This window comes from Psittacula echo, assembly GCF_963264785.1.
Source record: "Psittacula echo genome assembly, chromosome: 4".
NCBI classification, from domain to species: Eukaryota; Metazoa; Chordata; class Aves; order Psittaciformes; family Psittacidae; genus Psittacula; species Psittacula echo.
In genome coordinates, this window is record NC_137738.1 from 118,125,529 (window position 1) to 118,153,101 (window position 27,573).

At 40.0% G+C, this 27,573-nt stretch overlaps 1 protein-coding gene across 2 annotated transcripts in view; it reads left to right on the forward strand.

Moving 5' to 3' along the window:
* Window positions 1–27,573, forward strand: part of XPO1 (exportin 1) — a 40,432-nt gene that overhangs the window by 3,452 nt on the left and 9,407 nt on the right. For both annotated transcript variants that reach the window (XM_080615162.1, XM_080615163.1), the window contains exons 3-16: window positions 1,043–1,174; window positions 4,835–4,936; window positions 8,823–8,895; window positions 18,109–18,170; window positions 18,248–18,292; window positions 18,379–18,560; window positions 18,937–18,985; window positions 19,069–19,188; window positions 19,284–19,412; window positions 20,810–20,968; window positions 23,677–23,874; window positions 24,485–24,623; window positions 26,412–26,593; window positions 27,317–27,473. In XM_080615162.1, the coding sequence (XP_080471288.1) occupies window positions 1,049–1,174; window positions 4,835–4,936; window positions 8,823–8,895; window positions 18,109–18,170; window positions 18,248–18,292; window positions 18,379–18,560; window positions 18,937–18,985; window positions 19,069–19,188; window positions 19,284–19,412; window positions 20,810–20,968; window positions 23,677–23,874; window positions 24,485–24,623; window positions 26,412–26,593; window positions 27,317–27,473 (1,723 nt within the window). In that variant the 5' untranslated portion in view covers window positions 1,043–1,048. The remainder of the gene's footprint in view (window positions 1–1,042; window positions 1,175–4,834; window positions 4,937–8,822; window positions 8,896–18,108; window positions 18,171–18,247; window positions 18,293–18,378; window positions 18,561–18,936; window positions 18,986–19,068; window positions 19,189–19,283; window positions 19,413–20,809; window positions 20,969–23,676; window positions 23,875–24,484; window positions 24,624–26,411; window positions 26,594–27,316; window positions 27,474–27,573) is intronic.

Sequence of the window (27,573 nt, forward strand, 5' to 3'; positions counted from 1 at the left end):
GCTGTAGAGGGGAAGGTAGGAATATGTGTTACAATTGCCAGTAACTGTGAGAAGAAGGCAATAAACTTAGATCAGATGCTTCCAACATGGGGTGGGGTGCATGTGGTGTGAAAAGGGTAGCGTATAGCTTATCATCCACAATTCTTTGGCTTCTGGCTTTTCACAGTTGCCCTGTACCAGTCTCCAGTGGGGAAGCATCTTAGATGCACTCCCACAATCACACACGCACCCCACCTGACTTCCTTTGCATAATATTGAGGCCGTAGTATCTAGGACAAAGAGTTAATGCATGTGTGGCTGATTTTATGGGGCCTGAAAGCTCCAGTAGAATTCCATTGCAGTTTCAAGTGGTCTAACGTGGTGCGTGGAGTAACCTGCTGACTTCACAGTCCTCTTACTTCATCCTCTCAAAGTGCCTTCAAACAGTCAACTGCCTTAGTTTCAATGCTATTTTTTTTACTTGTGTGTAGTTATTGTTTCCCCCAAGTATTTGAAAAACGTCCTCTGGCTAGTTTCTTACTGTGTATGTAGGTCATATTCACTTCCATAACCAATTGTTGAAAAGCTCTTTAGAATTGATCTTCTAAATGTGCGTGTTGGGTTGTAATGATATTAGGTGTTTGTGCCAGCAAACTTGGTGGCTTACATGTGTTTAGGGGCTGGTAGGGGTTTGTAGTTGCTTTGAAATCAGTTTTAGCTTGCCGATAATGCAGCTGGTAGACTAGTGTGTCTTACGTGCTATACCTGCTGAAGACCCTGAGAATTTGGCAGTCCTGGAGTAGTGGTTGGATCTGTCTTGATGATCTTGATGGTCTTTTCCAACATAGTTGATTCTGTGAATTTAGTTGGGGCAGTGATGGGTGAGTTCTTGAGAAAGGCTTTGTCCTACTCATTATTTAGCAATTGAAGGAGTGTTTTGTTCAGTGCTGTCCAATACTGCTAACATAGCTCGCCTCATTCAAATGAGATGCTGAAGTTGAAGCACTTGCTTTGTAACTACATAGAATAATAATTTCTTAATGTTTTTTTGTTTATTTTGCAGTAATCTATGCCAGCAATTATGACAATGTTAGCAGACCATGCAGCTCGCCAGCTGCTGGATTTTAACCAGAAACTGGATATCAACCTCTTGGACAATGTGGTGAACTGCTTGTACCATGGAGAAGGCGCGCAGGTAATGTGGAACTAGAACCTGTGTTTCTTGGCTGTGTTTAACCTTACAGAAAATCAGTTGAGCAAAATGAATTCAATAAAAATCAGTAATATTAGTGAATTTACTCTGCTAGTGACTGGAATCTCACTGTCAATTGACATGCCCTGATTTAAAGGCAGGCCTAATGTTGTAAACATTGGAATGGCACTTGGAACAATGTTAGTTTAGTGTGCATTCATTTTTAGCGTGCCTCCTGCTGCTGAAAAGTGTTGCCAAGTAAAATTTTGTAAGGGCACTTCTGCTTGCAGCTTGCCTTCTCTGACTTAGTTCTTGAGGAAGGTCTGATTTACCTGGAGTTTATTATTGTGGGTGGGATTGTGAAGCCATAGATTTAATGTTGGCTTCACTGACGGGTTGTATTGAAAAAAAAAATGTTAATGACATTATTACTGTATTGGTACTTAGAATCATAGAATCAGAAAACCATGAAAATCAAAGAACCATGTCATGCACAATTTAAGAGAAGAGTTTGTTCTTTCTTGTGTCTTCTCCCACCCCCATTATTGTTTGTTCTTGCACTCTTTCTTTGGCCTTAGAACAGATTGTGAAGTCTAAGTTCAAACTGGGAGAATGTGCATTTGTGGGCTTGCATATATTGTCTTGAAAGTGAATCTTGTATTGCTTTGATTGATGTATTTCTTGAACTACTTCGGAAATAAGACTTAAATGTTGAAAGCAAGTACTGCCACAAGGGTGTTGGCAGAGGTCCTGTTCTGGCAAATGTTAATTGTTTGTGCTTAACAAATTGGGAGTTTCAGTGTCGGGCATCTCTTCCTAAGATATTCTTGCACAACAATAAGTGAATTAAAATGAGACAAAGTAGCTGATGCTTTTCTATTCCTTCCAGCTGTTAGAATAAACAGTAATATACTTGCTTATACTTGTTTTTTGTGTGTCTTAAAAGAAGCTTTTGTAAGACTTAATGTGAATTCCTATGGGTTTTTAAAAATACTTTGCTGTTTCTTGAAGTATTTGCATTTTGAGTGTCCTGAATTGAAACAGTTACTAGCTGAAACTAGATGATCTTAAGGTACTTTTCCAACCCTAACTATTCTATCATTCTGTGACAGAAAACTGCTTGTAGCTTTTGCCTTCAGAGTATGAACATCTGAGTTCTTGTTCTGTGATACACAGAGTAGGTGGTGCTTAAAGTATTGTTTGGTTTGAATGGAGTTTGAAAGGTTGGGAAGGTTTATGAGGAGAATAGAGGATTACCACTAAACGCAGTGATCACATTGCCATTGTTCTGGTGCTGTGAGAAGTTTCTTCACTTGAAACAGCTGGGTTTAGTCTCTGGTGTTCAGAAGGCTAATGTAGTAACAAGCAAAAATTCAAGAGGTGGCACTTAACTGGCAAAAGTGAATTAGGAGAGAAACCTCTTTGAAGTGCATGTGTTGCTTCAGTGAAAGTTTGGTTTCCTATTGTATGCTTTCAAAGGTGGAGATGTATTTCAGTGAGTCTGAGCTCTTACCTCTTGCAAGGAGTTCAGAAGTCAATGCTTCTCTGTGCAGCCTGTCAGCTCAAATCATGTCTTAAAGGGTGACAGGAATAAGGGAAGCTTAGGAAACTAAGTATTAAAATTGGGAGATTAACAGTAGTTTGCCTGGAATAGATGAGTGTATGCTGGGGTAAGAAAGGTTTAGAATGTGGCCTGGATGGCCCATGTTGAACTTGCCTTCAGATTCACCTGTCTCCTCCTTCTGCTTAATTCTTCTCTCTGCTTGCAAAAGCCTTTATCTGCTGATCTGGGTTAGGCAAGGAAGAAGCTCTTTTCTGTCCTGACTTCTGGCTGATTTTTTTTTCTGTTCTTGGGGCTTTTTTTTTTTTTTTGTTGTATGACTCTGGAAAGAATAAATATTCCCCAACCCCACCTCAGTGCACCAGGCTTGAGACAACTCATAGGTATTTACCTGGGCTCATCCCAGGCTCTTAATTCTACTGGTCTGTTAGATCTTTATGTGTCCAGAAGGATTATTTGTTATTTGATACCCTTTTTTGGTACCTACAAAACAGTGAGGCTTCTATCTTGATTCTGCATTACTGTTTGGTTTATATGGGTTTTAAGAAACTACAGAACTTGATGTCCAGAAAAGGGGTTAGTGGTTGTGACAGCAAACTCTTCAGTGCTTGGGAGAGGAATATTGAGCTGTATGTGTGGTGTTGGTGTTGAAACTTGATCCTGTGATATGTCAGCAGTATTGGAAGCGCTAAGGAGGCCACTATAAAAACACGCCCAGGCTGAACCTGGAAGTAATAGTTACTCTTTCCCCTTTATATATTTTATTGTAGAGCTCTGATGTCATACTGTGAGAATATGATTGTACAGCTTTGGGACTTAAAAGGAATATTGGTGTGGTACTTCTCCATATCAAATCTACAGGAATTTCCTTTCTGATCAGCGTCAGGCAGGGAACTATAGGCTCAATTGTATGAAGTAGGGATGCCAGTGTTGTACAGGTATTTTAGACATCCTTGCTCCTTACTGTTGTAGCCTTTAATTTTTATCTGGTAAATCCCATGCCCAATTTGTGTTTCTTGCATGATAAATATATAGATTTGGGGTCTTGATGGGGTTTCTTTCTTACTGAAGAACATTATTTTCTTACATCAGTTGGTGATTAGCCCAAGTATGTTCTTGTAGCAAGCTAGAAATCTGCACAGCTGTAGTAATTTCTGTTGAAGTTAATGCTAAAGTGAAGCTTTAACTGCTTTGTAATGCCATTGAATTGGCTCTGCAGTGAAAGAATGAGCTAAGTTTTGATGATTGTGATGCGAAATGTACATCTTGTTGGCAAGACAGTGTCTGATGGTGGAGATGATGCAATTTGCAGCAAGATTTGTCAGCACACTGCATTTTTGAAAAGAGCTATCATTTGGCTCCTAAAAAATGCTTATGGGCACGCAGGCTTTTGAAAGGATAGCTAAAATGAACTCGACTATTTCAGTGTGTAACTGCCTCAGATGAGGTTTTGCAAGGTACTGAAACTGTACTGAATCTAGCACAAGAATTGGTAAGGTCAGTCCCAAGGAAGAGCAAACCATTAGCATGACCAACTCCCTTCCTCCTCCCCCCAGCCAGTTTTTATTACTGTTTTGTAAGCTGTTAGATGTACCAAGGGATTCCTCAAAAGTAGGGATTGAAGATCTCTAATGCTCTGCTCCCTGGCTCTTCAAAAGAAAATCAACAACTTCACAGCATGATTCAGTACACTTTAAAGCTGGCACTTTATATGAATGCCTACAGTAGAACTAGAAAGGTTTGATGCCCTTGAATACAATCATATGTGGATGACTTTCTTGAAGGGAAGAAAACCTCATTCTCTAATATGTTTTCCCTGTAATGTGTGGAGTTCTCACGTGTTCACTGCTGCTCTAGATAAACTGTTCAGTATGGAAAAGTGGAAGTAAAGCACTGTTGCATCAATACTTCTTTGGAGTTTGGTTGTTAACACTTCAGCTGTCACACAGAAGGAGACTTAAGGGACTTGTTGCACCTGATTGAGTTTTGTAACTCTTGGATAAGTGGTTTAAAGATATGTTATATATTAATGTCTTCACTGAGAGTATATAATTTCTTAAGTAATCTAATGCTAATACTTTTTTTATTAAACTTGATTTTAGCAAAGAATGGCACAGGAAGTCTTGACTCATTTAAAAGAACATCCTGATGCGTGGACAAGAGTTGATACTATTTTGGAGTTCTCTCAGAACATGAATACCAAAGTAAGCAAATCAACTTTTATTTATTTGGATTTCCTCTTTCTTCCATTCATAAACTTTGAGGAAGGTATCTCATTTTTAGCCATAGACTTTCTTGATTCAAGCCATATTTTTCTTATTGTCTTGTTTCCAAAGTTGGCTTTAAACAAGAACTGTAAATGGACAAAAGGAGGAGAAACCTCCTTTTATATTGGCAAGAGTTTTTCTCCCTTTTTTGCAAAAAAGGAAGAGCTAAATTGGAAATACAAGGGTTTTTTTCAAGGCACATACAAGCATAATGCCAGTTCCAAAGATTGGTGTGTGTCTGTGTACATCTGAGTAATGAAAAGTCTCGTAGAGCCACATTTTGTCCTTGGATAAGTGCTTGTCTGCTCTTGATTGTAATGAGAGCCATATGCATGTAACTGAGGAGAGAATTTGTCCCTAGGTATATAAAAGACAAAATAGACACCTTTTTAGGCCAAGATTTTGAGCAATCAATGAAAGTTAAACACCCCAAACTCTTTGTAGTAGGAGGGTAGTCTTTACTAATGTGCAGAACACATTTACTTTGTACTGCTGGTTTAAATCCATCCATTGTGATAGAGACTAAAAGGGGCAGCATTCAGGTTGTTTCTTTCTACAACTTTAAATGCTATACCGAAGACTTTTGAAGTTTGAAGCGAAAAGTTGATGGAAATGTGTTTTCACTGTCTTTTATTATCTCAGATAACTGACATGCATGTTTTTCTGCTTGATACACACTGTGTTCGAACAGAAAATAACCGTGTTTGGCTGGTTGCTGAAATCAGGGCTATTCATGAAGCAGTTCCATTCTCTGAAGTTCAGGGGAAAAGAGTTTAAAGAACTTCCTCAAAGTGCTAACCTTTAAGGAACAGTGTTTGCCTGTTTGCTTGCCTGGTAAACTTTGCTTTTTATACTGACAGACGTTACTAATGTTTAAGTTGATTTATCAACAGTATTTTTAAAAACTCAAAATTTGTCTTGTGAAAAATGAGATGATTAAAGGAACAGAAAGAAAGCAACAGGTAAAGAATTCTTCAATTTACATAAATTGCAAATGATTTGGTGCTAAATTTATGCACTATGACATTTGGCTTTTATGCAATCATATTTTTTCTTTAATTAAAGCTGTTAACACTACCTGATATTAATCATAATGTTCCATTATGTTGATTGCTTGTAATAGGAAGAAAAGGGGTGTCTTCCTGTGCAACTGACACAGCTAGGCTTTGACGGCAGGCCTCCACAAGGTCTACCCTTTTGATTCCCTTTAACTGAATTCTGTTCATCAATTGTTTTTGTTTCTTGGGAGGTGGGAGGGAAAGGGATTCGGTGCATAGAATGAGTAATAAGGGTACCACAGACGTTTCTACCATAGGGATCATTTCATGCCTTTTTTTTCCAGTCTTTGTTGTTACCTGTCCCTCATCTACATAACTGGGTAGTGAATTTCTATTAGTTAGAAATAAGCAAACCAAGAGCAAAGGAACTTTGAAAGTTTTGTTTTATGAGCAGTTGATACAAGTTTCTTTTGTGTTCTATTGGAAGAGTTGATTTTATACACTTCCAACAGTTCAAATAGCAAAACTTCTAACTGGTGTCAGTGACTTCTTTTGCATTTAGTGTAGCTGATTATCAGGGAAATAAGGAAAAATTAGAGCCATCAAATCAAATGAAGCTAAAAAACTGAGACGAAAAACCCAGAAAGCTCTTTGCAGATTGTTCAGGCAGGCTGAGGAAGCCTTCAAACATGGTATGGCAAGAAGGATGTGTAGGTGAAGACTGCATACAGTGATTTCATTTCTGCTGCAGTTTAATTTCATATGCAAGTGTTAGGAAAAATGAATAGTACTGAGGAAGAGATGAACAAGACAGTAGCAGAGAGCAGAACTGAAGTCAAATCTGTAAAAAGGAATGAAGAGAAATCTAGACAGCATGAACCTCTTCACAGTTTAAGGTATGTGAATCTGAGTTAGGTATAAGGGCAGGTAATAAGGAATAGGTGTGGCAAATTGGGAGAAGTGTCTGTCCTTTTCTTTGACTTGGAGGAAATTCTAAGCCGGGAACAGAAAAAGACCAAAGATGAGGTTTGTCCTTAGTTTAGGTCAGGATTTTCATTTACCTGGTAGTTGGTATGCTAATGCTTTTGTACAGTGAGTATAGACTTGCCATTCTGGTCTTAAAGGCTAAATAAGTTGACTTGTAGCTAAAAGTCTGGAAGCAAAACATCTGTGGTTAGCTGTTACCTGAAAGGACAAGTGATGCAGGTGCCTGTAGAATCTAGACATTTAACTGGTGTTTAGATCTGCTTCAGGAATGTTAGCACTGTCTGATACCAATGTGTGTATTTTCAACATTGTTAGAAGCTTTTGTAAGGATGTTTTGTGAGCCTGATCAGTTGCAGATGGTGTCTGTGAATCTGTAGCAGTGTCTGAAATCACTTCCCGTGAAGTGAAGCATTTTACTGAAGAATGTCTCCATACATTTCCTTCTATGAACATCCCTTGATTTCATTTAGGTTTTTATGTTAAGTAATTAAGTAAATTCACAGATTCAAAATGTCATTGATAAACTTTTGCTGCTGACTGTGCAGAAGAAAAATAACCATTACTAGTTTGTTAACGCATACTTTTTCTTGGTACCCAAGAGTTTTGGAAGATGACAGAATGCAAATGCAGGAGGTATACGTGAAGCTTGTAGAAACCTGGTCGGATGGAGAAGCAAAGGGATGTAGGTTGTATTAAGATGAGAACAGCAAAAGTGATATTTTAATACAATGTAGTTTGGGACAGTCGACGCTGTGTTTTTTAATGAAACTGAAGTGTTTGTGATCCCTTTGGTTGAAATGCTCTTGATCCTACTTTGTATAACAACTAACCGTTTTAAAGAGGAACTCTTATTCTCAGCCAAACTTTGAACTGTGAAAACTTGAGTTTTACCTTTCAGGCATTGTTGTGATGATGATTTTTTTTTTTTCTTCCTAATCCACTGCAGATAAAATAACAACAAACCTCCTCGTCCCCTTTTCTCTCCTGTCTATTCATGCTAATGGGGTTTTACATATTAAAGTTCTTCCATCATGGTACCACAAACTTCTTTCCCTGTTACTGTGAGTTGGCAGTAGGGACAAATGGGCAGAGGGACTGTGGCCTTACCGATTACTTTGCAAACCTAATGGTTTTGGGTAAGAACATAGGAAGGAATTCCTGAAAGGTAAAAGGATTTCCGAGAGTTTATTCACATTTCTGTTATTCTTTGACTGAGCACAAAAGTTCATCTTTAAATAGTAGAAATAGCTGCCATATTGGGGTGGGTATTGAAATTAAATAAACCTTGTGGGTTGTCTTGCTGTTCCTAAAGTAACACTCCAGGGAAGTTTGGGAAGTCCTTCTTTAGGAAGTGCCAGTGTCAGGACATGTGATGCTAAGACAAGACCTCTTTTTTTTTCCAGCTCTTAGAAGAACGATAGGAAGCTTGAGACCATCCAAGCTGCTAAATCTTTTAGGAGCCTGGTTGTGTTAATACCTGAACATATGAGCAGTCATTTATGATAGAAACTCATACCTGGCTGCTACTTCTCCAGCTAGCCAAAATTGTCTGCCAGAGTGAGGGCTTTTCGTTAGTGTTATTTCCCCCCCCTCCCCTCCTGGTGTGAGCATGATCAAACAGCAGGACTTAGAGTAGTGAAGAATAAAGCAAGAAAGAAAAATGCATGAAACCTCAGTAAATGGGTGAATAGACATATATATGTATATTTAATAAAATTGTTAGCTTAATAAACTTGAAGTCGTAGATGTTAAGTGTGAATGTCTGATTGAATGAGAGTCCTGAAAGTTAGGTAGTCCTACAGTAATTGTACTCACATTCTGTTCTTCTCCAATTTCAGTATTATGGACTGCAAATCTTGGAAAATGTGATAAAAACAAGATGGAAGATACTACCAAGGAACCAGTGTGAAGGTAGGGAGGGATTTTTGTCTTTTCCTGTTTGTGTATTAACTGAGATTTAGACTGTCAGTCCCCAGTGAATTCGTTTTTAGCTTCAAATCCAATTAGGCTAGTAACTTTTTGTCATGTAGTAAGACCATCTGTGCTTTTCTGGATGATGCAGCCATAGCTTTCCCTTTTGTGACTGTGGTCCAGGTGGGGTGGTGAGCACCTGAAACTCTGTGAAGGTAAAAGGTGTGACTGATAGTTTTGAAATGTCATTGCTTGGGTGTTGTACTGACTTATCTGAAGAGTTCTAACTATAAGCAGCTTCTGAGGTCAGCTCCTGGCCTTGAGGTGAAGGTTTTGGCTCTCTGTAGTTGGCAGAGGAGTGCACACAGCCCCATCCAGTATCCTGTCATGTTTCTGGTAGGCTACATGGTCCATCTGGTAGCATTGTGTAGATTTATGTAACTTTGAGATTGTAAACTGTTGTGATTCTTTTAAGACAGAAACACTAAGTAAATGCATAGTCTTACCTACTAATGGTAATTCATTCTTCTAGGCAGTGAAATACTATAAAGTCTGCTTTAATTCATGTAAGTGTATGTGCAGCTACATTACTGTAATTCGCAGCACGGTGTAGAAAAAAGTCTCCGGTCTTCTTTCATTGCAGAGGCTGGAAGAGTCTTAACATAAATCCTGTACTTTTTAATGTATTTCAATTTTTTCGCTCTCCCAGCTTGCAGTGTCTGCTGAGTTTTAGATGTTACCTGTGGTAAATGGAGGTACCTCGATGGTACAGGATTAGTGCTTGTTCATGTAGTTTTCTGTCAAGCCATTGTCGCTTGGACTTCAAAATATGAAGTACAGCTACTGTCAATTTTTGACATTGAATGTTGTTCCATACTTGACTTTATACTGAATGCTGGTCTTGGAACTCATTAAAGTCAATACAGTTTGATGAGTTACGCTGTGAGTTTACATTAACAGTGTTTAGATGCGTTTTATATTTTTACTCAGTGCTTTGGTTCTGAAACTATATTGATTAGAATGTAAGTGTTGATGGAAGAAAGCGTGTTGAGGGAGACTTCCACATTTCTGTGGTCATTCTCACCTTCCCTCCCCCATCTCTTCCAACTATAGGTTGACAGATAAAGCAGAGTTCTCTCTGAAAGTGAAAGTAAGGTTTCACATTCATTTTGCTCTTGTAAACACACTTGTAGGTTTCTAGGAAACAGATTCAACTGAGGCTCAGGCACAACTATGTCCTTCTGAGAAATCAAGGGAGCACCCTGAAGTTCAGTTTTCTGTGTGCCTGTAGAGTATCTCAACTTGTATCTTATTATATGAGCACTCAGTTTCAGCGTTTGGAAGTTGTTCTCCTAATGTTTTTGGCTGTGTCAGCAGAGCAGGAAGAAAGTAAAGAGTCGGCAGTTTGCAGCAGTTACGCAGCTTACTACTGCCCATTGGTGAAGAGAGATGTAGAATAGGAGATGATACTGAGTTAGACTTGCTTGATAGCTTGGATCTGAACCAAATACAGTGCCAAATACAGAATGTAACTCAGTAATTCTAAGTCTTAAAAAGGCACACTCTAAATGCATGGAATAGATGAGAAACCATGGTGGTAGGGTGAAGTGGTTAGCTGTGTTTTGTATCATGCTACCTCATTTAGTCTCAAGATGCCAAGATAATATTGGATATTGACTTCAATGAATTGTGGAACTGATATATTTGAGTTGGTGCTTTAGATTTGTTACTTTGCTGTTTGCAGTCATGATAGCGCTGTTTGACTTGTTCCTGTCAGTTGAGAAGACACAGTGTCTGTAGCTCAGTACATTGCAATACAAAATAAAGCTACTGTCAGTAGCTATGCAGTCAGTTTTAAGTATTCTTATTATTTTTTTTCCTGACTTTTGTACTTTTTCTGAAGATTTTGGGGAGGGGGAATCCTTTATCCTAAGGAATAAGAAGAAAGTTCTTGACTGTGAGGGTGCTGAGGCACTGGAACAGGCTGCCCAAAGAAGTGGTTAAAGCTCCATCCCTGGCACTGTTCAAGGCCAGGCTGGACAGAGCCTTGGGCAACATGGTCTAGTGTGAGGCATCCCTGCCCACGGCAGAGGGTTGGAACGGGGTGATCTTAAGGTCCTTTCCAGCCCAAACCATTCTGCAATTCTATAATGTGTGTCTTTAGTTCAACCTTATAAAGTATTTTTCCCTTTCACAGAGCTAAATTGGTATTTGTGAAATGACTTTGTATTTTAGCGGAACTGGGTTAGTTGGCTTTACTTGTCTGGTTTCTCCTGTACATCAGTAGAAGAGGAACTAAACATATTTAGCTACCATGGCATCTTGACCTCAGTGGTTTAGAAGGCAGAATCAATGTTCCCTCTCTCATGCAGTTTCATTTGCCCTGTGGTGGTAGTTGGTGTTCTATTTTTTTGGCTGATGGTGCTGGCTGGTACAAAAGAACTGCTCCAGAGCTCGTTCAGGTGCTTTGATTACCTGGGAGATAAGAAAACTGGTTAAATTGAGGGGGTTTTTCACCCTGGCTCCAGTTGTTCCTTTAGTTGACAGGATTTTCCGGTTTGGAGTAACTAGTAAAATACGGGTGCAGGAAACAAACTCAGTGTAACAAAGGAGTGCTTAGTGACAATTCCTGCAGGTTATAAATCAGTTAATTTTATCTTATATCTTACTTTAGAAGACTTAACATACCCAATTTGATTTGTGTAGTAAATACGGCTGGCAGATCTTATGTTTGGTTAAGATGAAGCTAAATCCATTTATGAGACAATACTATTCTCTCTTTGTAGCAATAGCAGCACTTAAGAGTTGAGGTGAAGAGCGGCCTGAATTGAGCTGTCAGTGAATGGAAAAGTTGTATTTCTCCCAGAATTTTCAGGGAGGTTGTTTCCAAAACTGTCGTTAATTACAGAGCCTGAACTGTAACCTTTTAATTGTGTGTCTTTTCCTAGCTGTACCTCCAGTTGTTCATCAGAATGACTTGTTGGGTCTTGAGGTTAGCCAGGGCTTTGTTACTGCTGCAGTCAGAATGCCTGGGAGGTTTTAGCTTCCAAATTCCAAATGCAAGTAGGAAAAGGCATTCTTTAGCCTTGGAACTCCATTCTTAAGTTTGCTCTTATTTTATAATAGCTCTTAGTTGAACTCTTCTGGCCATGGTACCTTTTGCCTTGTAATCAGGGTGTAAGCCCAGCTGGTAACGCGGCACCATGCTCACTCACTCTGGGTGGGAGGGGGAGGAGAATGGAAAGAATATGAACCCCATGGGTTGAGATAAGAACAGTCCAGTAACTGTATAATGCAAAACAGCTACCACTGATGATAATAATGATAAGGGAAATAACAAGGGGGGAGAATATAAAACTGAAAGGGAAAGCAAAAAAATGCCAATAAACACAAGTCATGCACAATACAATTGCTCACCACCTGCTGACTGATAAACAGCCCAACCTGAGCAGTGATTTGGGCCTTCTGGGTGACTTCCCCCCCATTTATATACTGGGCATGATGTGCTGTGGTATGGAATACCCCTTTGGCTAGTTTGGGTCAGGTGTCCTGTGTCTGCTTCCTCCCAGCTTGTCGTGCTCCTCCTTGCTGGTAGAGCATGAGAGACTGAAAGTCCTTGATCGGGGTAAGCATTACTTAACAATAACTAAACCATCGATGTGTTATCAACACTGTCTTCAGACTAAAGCCGAGACACAGCACTGCACCAGCTACCAGGAAGGAGAAAAATGACTATTATAGCTGAACCCAGGATGCTCGTAGAAAGTTTTTCTGTTCCTCAGGTGTCACTGATTTTGAAGGTTGAGGATTGTAAGCACATTTGGAGAGCTTGTCTGTATCCTGCCATAGTTCTGAAGTGGGAATTGGGCAAAACAATAGATTTACTTTTTTGGAAATACATAATGATGAGTCTGCTTTTTCTTGGTTTTGGAGTTCATAGTTTGAACCAGTGGGTTATCTAGACAGGAGTGGAGTTTATGGGGCACAGAACTAGTAAGATGAGATTGGATCTGGTGCCTGGCCTGCATATTCAGCCTTGAGACATGTTTAGCCATAGACCATAGCAATGGATTAGACTTGTTCTTTATAATGCATTTAGTCCCAAAGAGAATGTTTTGGTTTGCTTACACATGTACAAATGGTGTAATGTGGTTTTCATTCAGACCTTACTGAGGCTGCTCTTTAGTGAAAGGTGGGTGGCATATTCCAAAACATCTCCTAGTGAACTTGGCTTATTTCCAGAGTATTGTACTACCATTGTCAATCAAAGTTTGCAGTTTATAGAGGTGATACTAAATTGCTTTAAACTGTCATATTCTGTAGAGTTGATTGTTTAATAATACTTACAAAGGATGTAATTTGATTAAAGTGCTATGGTCTCGGAAGGATTCTATCTTACAGTGTGAAAACCTGGCTAGAAATAAGGGCTTCGAAATAAGGGCTTGTTGGTCTTCAGTTCAGTGATACGTGTCATTAATCCTGCAATGGATAATGAAATTCAGTTCCTGTGAACAGAGTGAGCTTGTCTGGAGTGTTTCGAGCTGGAATGGATAAGCATTTCTTCATTATGAAACCTGAATTGCTTGTACAACTTCCCTCAAAGTGAAGTATTCAGAGAGACGTGGTTTAGTGGCTCACAGGAAGGCTCTGGAGTTGAGTGTAAAGCTTTTGATGCAGTTTAGGCTGCTGTAACGAGTGTGGAATGATGAGATATTTTAATGGAAATTTCTGGCCTGCTTCAGGAAGAGATGGGTTTTGATTCTGTGTAATGAAGGGGGAATGAATTCCAGTATCTGAAGGGGGCCTGTAAGGATGCTGGGGAGGGACTCTTCATTAGTGACTGTAGTGATAGGACAAGGGGGTAGTGGGTTAAAACTTAAACAGGGGAAGTTTAGATTGGATCTAAGGAAGAAATTCTTTACAGTGAGGGTGGTGAGGCACTGGAATGGGTTGCCCAGGGAGGTTGTGAATGCTCCATCCCTGGCAGTGTTCAAGGCCAGGTTGAACAGAGCCTTGGTGACATGGTTTAGTGTGAGGTGTCCCTGCCCATGGCAAGTGAGGGTTTGAAGCTGAATGATCTTAAGGTCCTTTCCAACCCTAACTATTCTGTGAACTGCGTGGCACTTACGTGTGTAAGACAAGCTCTGTGCCCTTTATAAGGATTTTCATGATAACATCCTATTCTATTGAAAAAGGAAACACATAATGAACGGGGTTCACTAATGGGAACAGATGATTTTTAGGACAATATGGGAAAGCACTGTTTCTTAAGACTAAAAATAAGAATGGATTTTGGGACTAAAACAGTTCAGTATAGGTGTGTATGCATACAACCATCCCTGGAGGGGACAACTCAGCTTTAGGGTTTGACATCCGAATTTTGGTTGCAAACTAATGTTAATTGGCTGAGTTACATTGTCTGCCTGCTTTATTTATGCCTCTTATTCTTTGATGTAAGCAGAGAATTTCTTGATTTTAGTGCATTAGTGTAAACTTGCATCTGCAGCACCAGCTAGAATAGTTTTCAGCGCTTCCTGGATGCTTGTGCTCTAACTGCATAAAGGAATGTGCTTGTATGTCTTAAGTGCAAGGAGTGCTTTTGTCTGCTTACTGACTGTGCATTCATGGTAACATGCCGTGTTTGGTCACGATAGGAGCTCAGGTTAAACAGTTGATGGGATGCACTTGCTTCTAAAAGCATGTTCAGAGATTAAACTCCCAGGTATTTCACACTGTTCAAGTTTAGACTGCAGAATTTACTGGGTTTGCATAATGTGATGTTCCTCAGTGTCCCAGTTCAGCTCCAACTATTGCATAGCTTGGGTCACTTGTGAAAACACTTTCCCTTTAGAAAGTGTTTGTTACTTATGTTTGCCTCTGTAGCGGAGCAGCTTTCACAGGACTACAATATCTAATGCTCATCCAGATAAGTGATGCTTGTCCAGGCCTTCTAACAGTGATGATGGCCATCATTTCTGATAATGGGAACATATTTTGATGTTGCAGCTGGGCTGATCTATTGTTAAACTGCTGTGGATGAGAGTGTTCCTCACCCGAGCGCTTTGTGATGTCTTAGAGCTAGTACTGGTGCTTCTCTGGCCCTTTGAATTGGTTTGGGGAGCTGAGCTGGCAGGAGATCATTGCAAAACAGTTTTAGAATGACTGACCTTTATGGGAACTGTTTTTCTGCTAGATCAGACTGAACAAGTTCCTGAGCATGTATTAGGACTGTCAGTGCTGTCTCAATGGAAAACAGGATCTGCCTCCCTTTGGTCACAGGTTGCCATGAGATCAATGTAGTTGTAACGTTGGATGGTCCTTGAAGAATGCTGCGTGTCCCGGGTGGTGGTGTTAGGTTTTACTTTTGTTCTGTTGGAAGGTCTGTCTCTTCCCATTTGTCTCAGTGAAGGGTCTGAACTTGACAGTTGTGTTGTTGCCATCTTCGAGACTTGTTCAGCTGCTCCTGTGGTTGAAGGAGACCTTCTGGGCAGTGGTTGTGTGGCTTGTGCATGCCCTGTGCTGCCTCCTTATAATAACACTTCCTTTAAGTTGAAACAGTGATTTTTAGTAAATCCAATGGACTACAACCCTTGAACAGTCTCTTGGACGTGTTCTGTGCAAAACTGAAATATGTTCTACTGGGAATTCTCTCCTGTGGAATAAAATCACAGAATGAGTAAGGTTGGAAGGGACTTGTGGAGATCATCTAGTTCAACCCCCCCACCAAAGCAGGGCCACCAGGAGTGAGCTGTTAAATATATAAACCCCATGATTCTGCAGTTGTTTCAGGTAGAAAATGCCATTTAAGCTGAAAGCATTGAGAATTGGAGAGCTGCTGCTTTTCAGGGCTTAAGAATATGACTTTTTTCACTGAATGGAAGACCTTCAATGCCTGCAGTGTGTGTGTGTAGAAAGGAGCAAACTTCTTAGGTTGTCTTTCGACAATTATTTTAATAGTAATTAAGTTTTATGGGTTTTTTTCCCCTCAATGGAGAAACTTTGGAGCAGAGGAACTTGTTTTATCTGCGAGATTGCTGGTAGCACAACATTGAAGTTGTAACCAAACTACATAGTACTACTGATGCAGCAGGATGGAAAATATGTAGCTTTGGAGTCTAATAAGAACAAGACTCACTTTCTAATTCCATTTGGAAATGCAGAGTTGCAACAGTAGGTTTCCCTTAGTGGTTTGGCAGACAGTTACAATAGTTGAGTTTCTGGCACTGCAAACCGATTTCCATACTATTTTGGGGGCTTTCATGTTTCATTTGTGAATGACTGTAATGCTTCAGCAAGAGTGTGGGTTTTTTAGCTTTAAAATAGTAGGCCAGGCCTGTGATGTCAGCCTAATGCTAGTGCTCGGTAAGAGCTCTTACCCAGTGACTGACAGTGATATTTACTTTGTTAATGACCGCTCTTCTGAAGCAGTAGGGATTGATCACAGTTGATAATGATGAATAGTTTAATTTATCAGAACTGCCTGTAGAGCAGCCCCTGTATCTAATGGCTCAAAGTCTAGACCTGTTTTTCTGGGGTTTCATGAGAATGCAGTTACCATACAGTTAATTCTGTTGTTCAGGCTTGAAGTGCAAAAAACCTCAAGACTAATTCTGGTAAAACCTTAGAAATGTCTTAAAATATAGAATAGCGGCTATGGGAAAACAAAAGCCTTCAACCTGGGGCATCCTCCTCAGTGAAGTGACAACTTGCTCTAAGCCTTCAACATATGCTTCTGTCTGCATGAGTCAGGTGATTGTCTTTGTTGAAGAACTGATTGAAACCAGGTTTTGGGTTCATGGATTTGAATAGCAAAACCTTCAGCTATTGTAACACTTCCCTGTGACAAGAAAACACTTGCCTTGTTAGAAGCATTTAATCCCTGCTGTGCTCAGGTCGATCATCCAGTCAAAGCTGTGTTTAAGTGGAAGTATTAGTTATGTTCACCTAATTCATCACTCCAGATTCTCTGTGCATGCCTCTTCTTGGAGTCAGATGGTTTTGTACAGAATGGCTTTAGATACAGATATTGTGTTGAAAAGTCACTTGGAAAGCCATTGTTTGCTTGTCTTTAGTGAATGGTGAGGAGGGAGCTGAGGATTAGACGACAAAACAAAACGTTAAGCAGTACAGCTTGCTACAGTGTTTTGCTATGAGTTTTTTTGGGGTTTTTTTTCCCCTGTGGTGGAGCTGAAAAGTCCTTTAAAAACATTTGTAGCAGAAACACAATTGATTTAAATACAGTCTGTGCCCCCCAGTTAACACATGGTCACTTTAAGCAAAAATGAAATCAATAAACCAGAATTCATCAAGAGCTTTGTAATCTGTAGCATCCACGGGTGCTGTAAAAGCACAATAGTTCAAATCCCAAGTGCATTGTGCTGCATTGGTGAGTGAAGTTTCAGTTTCGTTCTTGTAAGGTGATGCAAGGAAAACTTCCCTAAGCCCTGGCACAGTGTTTCACTTTGAAATGCTGTGTTTAAAATGGATCACCTGGAGCATCTCTGGACTTTCGTATGCAGTCAAGGTGATGTTATCAAAGCTTTCTGTGCAGTTCTGGCTAACTTGGCATTAAAGCTGGAGTCATGCTTAAAAAGCTCTGTTTAATCTTGGAGTTCCCTTTCTATTTCTATCCATGGACTCCAGTTTGTATTTTGTCTTCCTTTGTAAACACTTGGCTGAGGCAGTAAGAGCGTATCTGCCAAGTTGGAGTTGTTAGGTATGGTCTGAAAACGCATGATGGGTAGAAACACGTTTCTCTGAAGGAGCTCTACAGTAGCGTTTGTAAGTACCTATTGCAACATATTTCAGTGTCTGGGCAGCGCTGAATTCCATCTTCAGCCTAATAAAGTATTGTGCAGTCCGACCAATGCAATGTTCCTCAATTTCTTGCAGCCTTTAGGAAACTGATACATTGATCTGTTGCAAATTACTGCAAGTACACTCTCACCCTTAGTCTGTTTTCCTTTTGTTTCACTGAAATAGCTTCACCTTAAAGCCATTTTGTACATTTGAAATGATGCTCTTGCAGAATAGATACAGAGGTGGATTTTTCCATCTAGCACTAAAGTCAAGAGGGATGCTCACTAAGAATTGCACGTACGTTCCTTGGCAGTGTTTCTTTTTAAAACCATGTGAACAATCTGAATCCACAAATACTCATGACTATTCATGATGTGTGGCAGAGATGATAATAAATTCCTAACTCTTCTGCAGGCATTAAAAAATACGTTGTTGGCCTAATTATCAAGACCTCGTCTGACCCAACGTGTGTAGAAGTAAGTGAGTTCTCTTCAGGGGAGGAAGAGGGAGGGGAATATTATGCACAACCTGACTCTTCTCTTCTCTTCTCCAGAAAGAGAAAGTGTATATTGGGAAATTGAATATGATTCTTGTTCAGGTAAGGTAGAGCTCATGAAGTTCTAAATACTGTCACAGTCTTTGGTTTTGCATGTGTATCTAACACCAGGATGCTTCGCTTTACAGATACTGAAACAGGAATGGCCAAAGCACTGGCCAACTTTTATAAGTGATATTGTGGGAGCAAGCAGGACTAGTGAAAGCCTTTGTCAGAACAATATGGTGATCCTTAAGCTATTGAGTGAAGAAGTGTTTGATTTCTCCAGTGGCCAGATTACTCAAGTGAAAGCTAAGCATTTGAAAGACAGGCAAGTATCTATATTTACATCTTAATAAGTAGGGCAGACTTTGTGCTTGCTGCTGAATAGTTGCTGTCACTTTCGAGTGCACACCTACAGCTGTCTGATTTGATTTAGGAAGCTGAGTGGGTTACTGATTCTTCCTTTAGCAGTACTGTCAGGTAATAACAAACTTCCTTTGTGCGTGCATTTCTACCTTACTGCAAGCAGCATCTGTTGACTGATTGTTCCTACCTGTTTAGGTTCAGCATTGCTTATATTTCCAAGCTAGAATTTGCAGGCACAGGCTTCAAGGTCTTCAGGACCTGTTCCGTGAGCACAGATACTGTGATTAAAACAGATATTGTGGAATGTGGAAATGCTTAATTATTTTTATCTCTTACAGCATGTGCAATGAATTCTCTCAGATATTTCAGCTGTGTCAGTTTGTAATGGTAAGTCTTGTTTCTTTAATGCTCTTTTTCAAGGTTCCCCCATCATGCCTAACAGTGGTATAAACATTAATGTCCCTTTGCAGGAAAACTCCCAAAATGCTCCTTTAGTTCAAGCAACTTTGGAGACTTTGTTACGATTTCTGAACTGGATTCCTCTGGGATATATATTTGAGACCAAGTTAATCAGCACACTAATATACAAGGTACTCATGCCAGAACTGACAGCCCTTGAATTCAATAGCAGTTGGAAATCAGCTTAGTGTGTAACACGTACAATACCCTTTTCTTCTCTCAACAGTTCCTAAATGTTCCCATGTTTCGAAACGTCTCTTTGAAGTGCCTCACAGAGATTGCGGGTGTCAGTGTAAGCCAGTATGAAGAACAGTTTGTAACGCTTTTCACACTGACCATGATGCAGTTAAAACAGGTAACGCTTTTTGTAACCTACCTCCTGGCTCTTCCATTTCACAAAATCCATTTCTGTAGAACCTACTTGGGTTTATGCGTTTATATTCATCATAGAGGTCTTGATAGGACAAATATAGTTCTTCAGTGACATTTATGGCTTGGTCAGAAGGTGTTAAGTGTATTTTTCTGACTCTAGATCACAGCTATATTTCTGTTGCATTGATCTGATTAATTTAAGAGGCATTTTGAGCACTAAGACTGTGTCTGGTGGGGAAAGTTGAGAGAGATGCAACAAAATGTGCACTGTGAGACTTGAAAGACCTGAACTGACCTGACTTCCGTGAGTTTCTCTTTCATGTTTGAAACTGATAGACATGTTTGTCATACAAAGCCCTGCTTTATATAAGTTGATGATTACCCTCTGAGCAGTTCGGATTCAGGTACATGGGTTTGTAGCTTTCCTCATTGCATTTGCATCTTTATGTGACAGTTGAAGGTTTGGTGGTTTTGGGGTTAGTTTTTCCTCTGTTTGCAATGTTAGAACAGGCATGCTACTTTTAATGCTCTCTTTCTGCCTCAGCTTTAAGTGGAGCTAAAGGGTTTTTATTTATAATTAAGTTTAACCTGGCCTAAATTGGGGTGTTTTGCATGTTTTGCAACCTACGGGGTTTTAGGATGACTGTTGTTGTGTGTGGATTTGATGCACACTGTTGCATTTATTGCAAATATTTGACTCTTGGCTTTGTAAAATGAAGGTGGAAAGCAGTCAAAACCACACAAAACCTGGCAGCAGCAAAGTGTTAAACTTTGTTCTCTCTGTTCTATAGCTTAATAGTATTAACAATAGTGTAGTTCACTACTTTATGACAGTGTTGAACCTGTTTCAGGTGTATGATGATAGAATTTAAAAGCCAGTGCATTCTTAAGAGGTGCCAGAGATCTTTACAAGTTTACTGAAGAACATACTCCAGTGTCCTTCAGAGCCTTCCCTGTTCATTTCTAAGTGTTAAGGAGGAGGCATTTCATGTTGTTCTAACATTATGATGATGTAATGTTTTCTAACTTAATGTTACTGGGGCAGGTAACAAACACATTTTTGGAACATCTCTGCCCAAAGCCAGTTGGAAATGTCTCTGACAGAGTAAATACTCTCCTTGTTTACAGCTGCTGTTCCAAGGGGTGGATAAAGGTTTAGTTCATTGGAACTTCTTGTGTCTGTTTGCGTTTTCCCCTTGCCTGTCCGTCTTGGTATGAAATGAGGGAGCTGTAAGACTTTAGTAAAGCTCTGTAAAGAGGGGGTACCATGAAAAGCAGAAGAGCTTTCTTGTAAAGAAACCAACATATTTGCTGAAATATAGCAGTTCTACGCCTTTATTAAAAGGGAAATCCTTGCTTAATGCTCATTCTTTTTATTAGATGCTTCCTTTAAATACCAATATCCGACTTGCATACTCGAATGGAAAAGATGATGAACAGAACTTCATCCAGAATCTCAGCTTGTTTCTCTGCACGTTCCTCAAAGAACACGGCCAACTTATAGAGAAAAGATTAAATCTGAGGGAGACATTAATGGAGGTACGCTGCTCAGTTTATCTGCTTTAAAGATGTGCAAGTGTGTCCTCGTACTCAAAGGATGTGATACTAACACGATCTCTAGATCATTGTACTTAAAGTGGGTGGGGGGAAAAGAAATCCTGTTTTCTTCATAATTAGTAAATCACACGAATACAAAAAGCCTTTCAGATTTGCTTCCTGATGTGCTTCAGTGGCTTTCTATTTCCCGTGATCCTGTATGTCCGAAGACATACGTCTGTCCTTCCTCCCTCTTCTTACTCGTTCCTCCTTGAAAGTGTTAAATACTGCTTTAAAATAAATCCATGTATTTTTTCCATGGGTCTTGACATTCTTTCTTTGCTGTTTAACTCTCCTGGAGAAAGTGTTGCTGTGACTTCAATCAGTCTGTATGGAGCAGCACAGTTACATTTTATGTTACACACATGCTGTGGTTCAGTGCTTCCGTCCTGGTGTAGTTTGTTGCCTCATTTCCTGAAGATTAACTGAAAGGCTTTGAATGTCATCCTCAAGGATGATGCTCTGTTTCGATGTAGTAAAAGCGGTGTGTAATGGCAGAGTGACTCTGTGTGCTTTGTTGTAGCATTACTGGCCTTGGAGGAGGACCTGCTGGCCTCAGTTATCAGCTGTTACAGCTGAGAACAAGATCTACAGTTGTCCTTCTTTGCTTGTTCTCTTATTTTCTTGGAGACTGCTACGTACTTTGCAATTTTGACAGTAAAGTGCAGCTTCCCTGTCAAAACCACTGGGATCTGTGGAAATTTAGCTAGGAATGAAGGGTGGACAGGCTTAAATTCTAGGTGACTACTAAACACTGAAGGTACTACCTCATATGGTAGTGGGGCTGGATCACAAAATTAGGGAGTTTCAGTTGTTTTGTTAATCTTTGGGAAATTAGGCTGTCCCTCTCCCACTGCTGAGGTCCAAGGGGATGAAACTGGCCCCACAGCCCCTTGAAGCACCATTTCCTGTGCCCAGTACCAAGCCACAAAGCCATGTGCAGGTATGGAGGCGATAGGGTGAGGAACTGCCCTGAAACAGAGATAGAAGATCAATACAACTGTTCAGACCTGGAGACCAGGGTCCACTGGGAGGGGTAAGTACATCCTGCAGTTAGATAGGTGTTCTCTAGCATGTCCATCTCAGTTCTACTCTGTTTTCCAGCTAGTGTTCTCAATATGTCTCTTCTAGAGGTCTTCTACAAAAGAAGTGTATTAATATAACTCGGTTGCAAATATCAAACTTGCAGCTCACGTAGAAGATGGACTAAACTTTACTGATTTAAAAAGAACAACTGTCAACAGTTCCCAGATAATTCCTGAACTTGCAAAGAGTAAGCTTTCAAAATAGCTGTGAATTGGGGGAGTGCAGCAAAAGTTTCTACTTATGTTGAGGTTTTATTAGGAAGAGCTGTGTAAAAGGCTGAAGCTCTTCCATGTCCTTTGTCATTGTGTGTAAGCTGGAGTGCAGTTGTTAGGTATTGGCCTCTTCTCTTGTCCAGCAGAGCTATGTTAAATTCCTCTTTGAAACAGACATTTACAAAACTCAGTTCTGGATGGTTTTGTCTTGCACAGGATGGTGAAATGCTTGACTGAGTTCTTAGGCTGGCCTAAAGTGGCGATGAATTTCACTTCTGTAAGTTCCAGTGTGATAGAACCTAATTACACAACTACTTTAAAGTTCCATGTCATTCTAACCTGTTCATTGCTACACTGTGGATGTAGCAGATCTGCAATTGGTCCATGGATTCATTGGAAGTGTTTAGGCAAGTGGAGGAAGCTGCATAAGTTACTTCAAGTGGAATTACCAAGAAAAAATGATGTGTCTTAGACTAATGTGTGGTCATTCTGAAGCTCTTGTTTGGCACTGTAGATACAGATGCTGAGTCAGTCGGGTCTTTACCATCTCAAATGCTCTGAGTTGCTGTAGTACCTATGCAGTGAAAGTGTCTTCAGATTTCATTGTTTTGTGCTGTTCACTGGTGGCTGTTGCTTTGATATCTTTCACCAGGGGACTGAAAAATAAGCTAGGCAAAGAGCTACGTAACTCTTAATTTCTATGGTTGGTACCTCAGTCTGTCAGAATTGCATCAGTGGCCTTCCCTCCTCAGCCTGCTGTGGCTGTTCCACCAGTGAAGAGGTTGAAAGTGTCCTGATAGATGACTTCTGTAGAAAGCAAGGCATCAGGATGGCTTTGATGGTTGAGTTCTTCCAGGGTATAAGGATCCAGACCAAAGTAGCAGTCTTTGACCGTAGCAGTCATTGAAACTAGCTGTTGAAGGGTTTTGGAGGCTCTAAACCAAAATGTCTTGCAGAAGCTCCAGAGGCTGCAAGCTTGATAGTTTACAGACAAGGCTTTGCCACTTTTGAAGATGTCTTTAGGCTGCTTTAGATTTAGAATTGATACACATCTGGAAAATAACAGTAATTGACACGGTGCTTTGGTTTTGAGTTGCTCTGTACCTCAGAGCTGACCTGTAAAGTCATAGAATCAACTAGGTTGGAAAAGGCCTTTGAGATCATCAGGTCCAACCATTACCCCAGGACTGCCAAGACCACCGCTAAACTGTATCACTGAGGGGCAGCAATCGTTATGCTTCTTGTCGCTAACTTTCATATTGGCATTTTATCTGTATCTGGATAACTGAACTTGAAGCAGTACGTTTTAACTGCTGAAGTTACTAATCAGATGTTTCAACCACACTTTTCCAGGCCCTTCATTATATGTTGTTGGTATCAGAAGTTGAAGAAACTGAAATCTTCAAGATCTGTCTGGAGTATTGGAACCATTTAGCTGCCGAGCTCTACAGGGAAAGCCCGTTCTCAACATCCGCTTCTCCGTTGCTTTCAGGAAGTCAACACTTCGATGTTCCTCCAAGGAGACAGCTTTATTTACCTGTATTGTCCAAGGTAATCCATGCTAACGTAAAGGAACTGGGAAGATTTAGGTACTGTTCCTGCACTGGAGACTTTGCTTCATGTGCGGAGTGACACAAGAAAACTTCTTGCTTTGAGTAGCTGGTAATTGGTTCAACTCTAGTCATTTCATGTGCAAAAATACATGGAGATGACAGCAGTCAGTATTAATGTGGTGGTTTAGTTTAAGATATTTGTTATAAAAGATGTAATTTAAAAGAGAAATAAACCCGTATTCAACTGTAAGCATATAAAGGTTGGAATGTTAGAGGAAAAAAGTGTGTGTGTGGAAAATGATCTTCCGAAGGATCCCTAATGCGCTGTTTTGAAGCTCTAGGAAGCGTGTTTCATAGGGTAGTTTTCTTTACCTACTCAGCTTGTTCATGGACAGAGAGAAATCAGCAGGCTCTGTTCTTAACAGCTCTTTAGTTAACGTGGGTCTCTTGAATCTTAATGGGAGCTAATCTCATGAGGTGCTGTATGTACCCTTTATACGGGTCAGGCAGCCTGACCAGAGTGCTCTGACAATGTCTGTGGAGCTGTGGGTGTGTTTTCATGGTAGATTTGATTCCATTTTACCTTTCCTTTCCTTTGCAACTCACAGGTTCGATTGCTAATGGTGAGCCGCATGGCTAAGCCTGAGGAAGTCCTAGTTGTGGAAAACGATCAAGGGGAAGTAGTACGAGAATTCATGAAGGATACAGATTCCATAAACTTGTATAAAAACATGAGAGAAACATTGGGTAAGTTTCCTGCGTGGTGTTCCTGGGCTCTAGGTCTGTGCAGGTGCATGTTACAGAATGTTAGCTTAGGGTCTGATTTACTGTGGGTGTAAAGTGGGTATCAGTGAGGAATAATACACAAACTCAGAAGAGGGGTTTGAAGTTCTGCTTTAAGCATGTAGTGTTGTGTAACTCGGTTAAGTAGTAATACACTGTTTAATTTTTGTCCCTTGCTTTTACCCTTTTAAATCACCTTTTGATAGTTCCTTATCAGGATGTTTCAGATCCAATGGAGCTTCAGTTCTGTCAGAAAGTTGTTAAAGTGGAAGGATGCTTCTGCAGTGGACTTGCTGGTTATTACTGTAGTTGTCTGGTGCAGACCAAGTGCACCTCAGCAAAAATGGTTTCTCCTTCAGTAGGTCTTGTGAGTGCTTCAGCATCTTTTTATAGCTTTCTTAAACACAACACAAAATTCCAGCCTGAACTAAAGCTTCCAGAGTCTTTTCCAGTTAGTGCTGAGGTCTTGTAATGACCTTGCTTGACAGTACTAAAGCTGCAGTTAATTATAGCTCCTGTAGGAATGAAAAATGGAAAGCTGTGAGCACACTGAAGAACACCAGAACCATTATTTTTATAGCATTTAATATAGCAAGTATGCTTTATATTTAGTGTGTGTATACTAGTGTGCTGCTATGTTTAGGAGTCTCATGTTCAGCTGTGACTGATCTTTGCATTCACAGTCCCTATGTATTGTAGTGATAACTTAAGTGAGGGAGTCACGTATTTAGGACATCAGGCGTTCAGTACTAAATATTCTTCTATCAAGTGCATGTGCTTAAGGGAGAACACTGGGTGTTAGTAAGAGGTTTCTGAACTAGGAGGCTGTGTGATGCAAAGTGTTTGTAGAAACTTATTCTCACTTTTTACTTGAGGTGTAGGTACAGCCAGCTTTAGGGAATTGTTCTCTCTTTTCATATGGAACATAAAGAATTGTTTTATAAACTGTTTAATTTACTGTATTGAAATTATGTCCTGAGCCTTAGTCCTATTTTCAGACATCAGATGATTTACATGGAAGTGCAGATTTAGTTGGTGTCTGATTTCTGGTGTTAACTACTGCTTATAGTGTATTACCTTTCAGACTCATTTAAAAGCAAGAATACGGTGGAAGCTGTGTGCTGTGGCACAGTAAAAACCTGTATCTGAATCTGGCCTTAAATTGCTTTTGACTTGCTGGAATTTCAGATATGATATTATGGACACTAACCCTGTTATGGGCTGATGCAAGTGTCTGCGTTGTGATACTTGAATCTTCCCATCTAGACTTGTTCAGGAGTACCATCTCCATTGCGGTGGTGGTGATTGCAACCAGCAGACTTAATGACACCTAAATAAGGAGTGAAAGAAAATTGATAGACTTACACATGGCCCCCATAGGCAGCCAATCCTGTATTCCCTGTAGACCATCCCTATGTATGCCTTTGGTTAATAATTCAGCATACCAGCCAAATGAGTTAAGTTGCAGAGTGAAACATGCATTGCTTTAGACTCTTCACATCACTTGTTTATGGTGCTTCACTGAGATCTCTTAGAACAAAAGTAAATTCTTAATAAAACTTACTGTCTGTCTTTAAAGTATAGTTTTAATCAGGTTGTAACTGCTTTATAGCTCATTTGGTCGTGAGTTCAGGCAAGAAGCATTGCCCTTGCCTAACAATTTGGTTGTCTTAACAAGCATAACTTTGCCTGTGGAGCTATGATCCAGGTTGAAGCTTTAAAATGTGCATATTCGACCTTGCTGTCTTCCAGTTTACCTTACGCATCTGGATTATGCAGACACAGAACGAATTATGACTGAAAAGCTTCACAATCAAGTGAACGGAACAGAATGGTCGTGGAAGAATTTGAATACCCTCTGCTGGGCTATAGGCTCCATCAGTGGTGCGATGCATGAGGAAGATGAAAAAAGATTCCTTGTTACAGTAATTAAGGTATTGTGGTGCAAAATGAGCAGCTTTGTCACACTTGATGGTTTATACTCAAGAAGCTGAGGTTACACAAACACTGCTCTGTGTTCTTAGCAAGATACCTTGTGTGGCCAGCAAGTTGAGAGGAATAAACTAATGGGAAATCTTATATCCTGAACTTAAGGCTGATGAATTCATTGGCCATAACAAGGAATTATTCTAAATAGTCTTTTTGCAGTGGAAATTTTGGGGATGAAATGGAGTTGATGAGGAAATGTTTTTCTTGGAGGATACAGAAATGGTGAAACAAAGGAAAATAACCCACGTTTTTGAACTGGCCTTGCACCCTGGTACTTGGTTTTCCTTATATTCATGATCAAACTAATTTCTTGGTAAATATCCCAAATTCATGCAGAAGACTTACTTTAATTTCTTCTATTTGATGTGGAGTCCGTATTGATATCAACTGCACTATTCCATACTGTGAGGCTGTGGAAGTCCCCCTTGCAGAAATCCTTAGTTCTATTTCAATATGGAGATTCCATAGCTGAATCCATTCTAAAGTGTTCCTGGTTTGGCTGAAACTTCACCCCGGTCTTTATCCATTCTTATTTATTTGGACTTTGACCTTGATTATGGCAACCCCTTTCCTTTAGTATAACTTCTTGGGGGATTTTATACTTGTAGTGCTTTAAATTGAACTGGGCAAACTTGGGAGAGGAACCTAAGAAATGTGCTTTGTTGTAGGATCTCTTGGGACTCTGTGAACAAAAGCGAGGAAAAGACAACAAAGCCATTATTGCATCCAACATAATGTACATAGTAGGTCAATACCCACGGTTTCTGAGAGCTCACTGGAAGTTCCTGAAGACAGTCGTCAACAAGCTGTTTGAGTTCATGCATGGTAAGTAGCTGGGTTTAATTAAAGAGTAATAATAAGTGCCTATACAGGGACGTGTATAGGGGGGAAATACAAAGTACAAAGCAGTAACTACCTTGTTTTA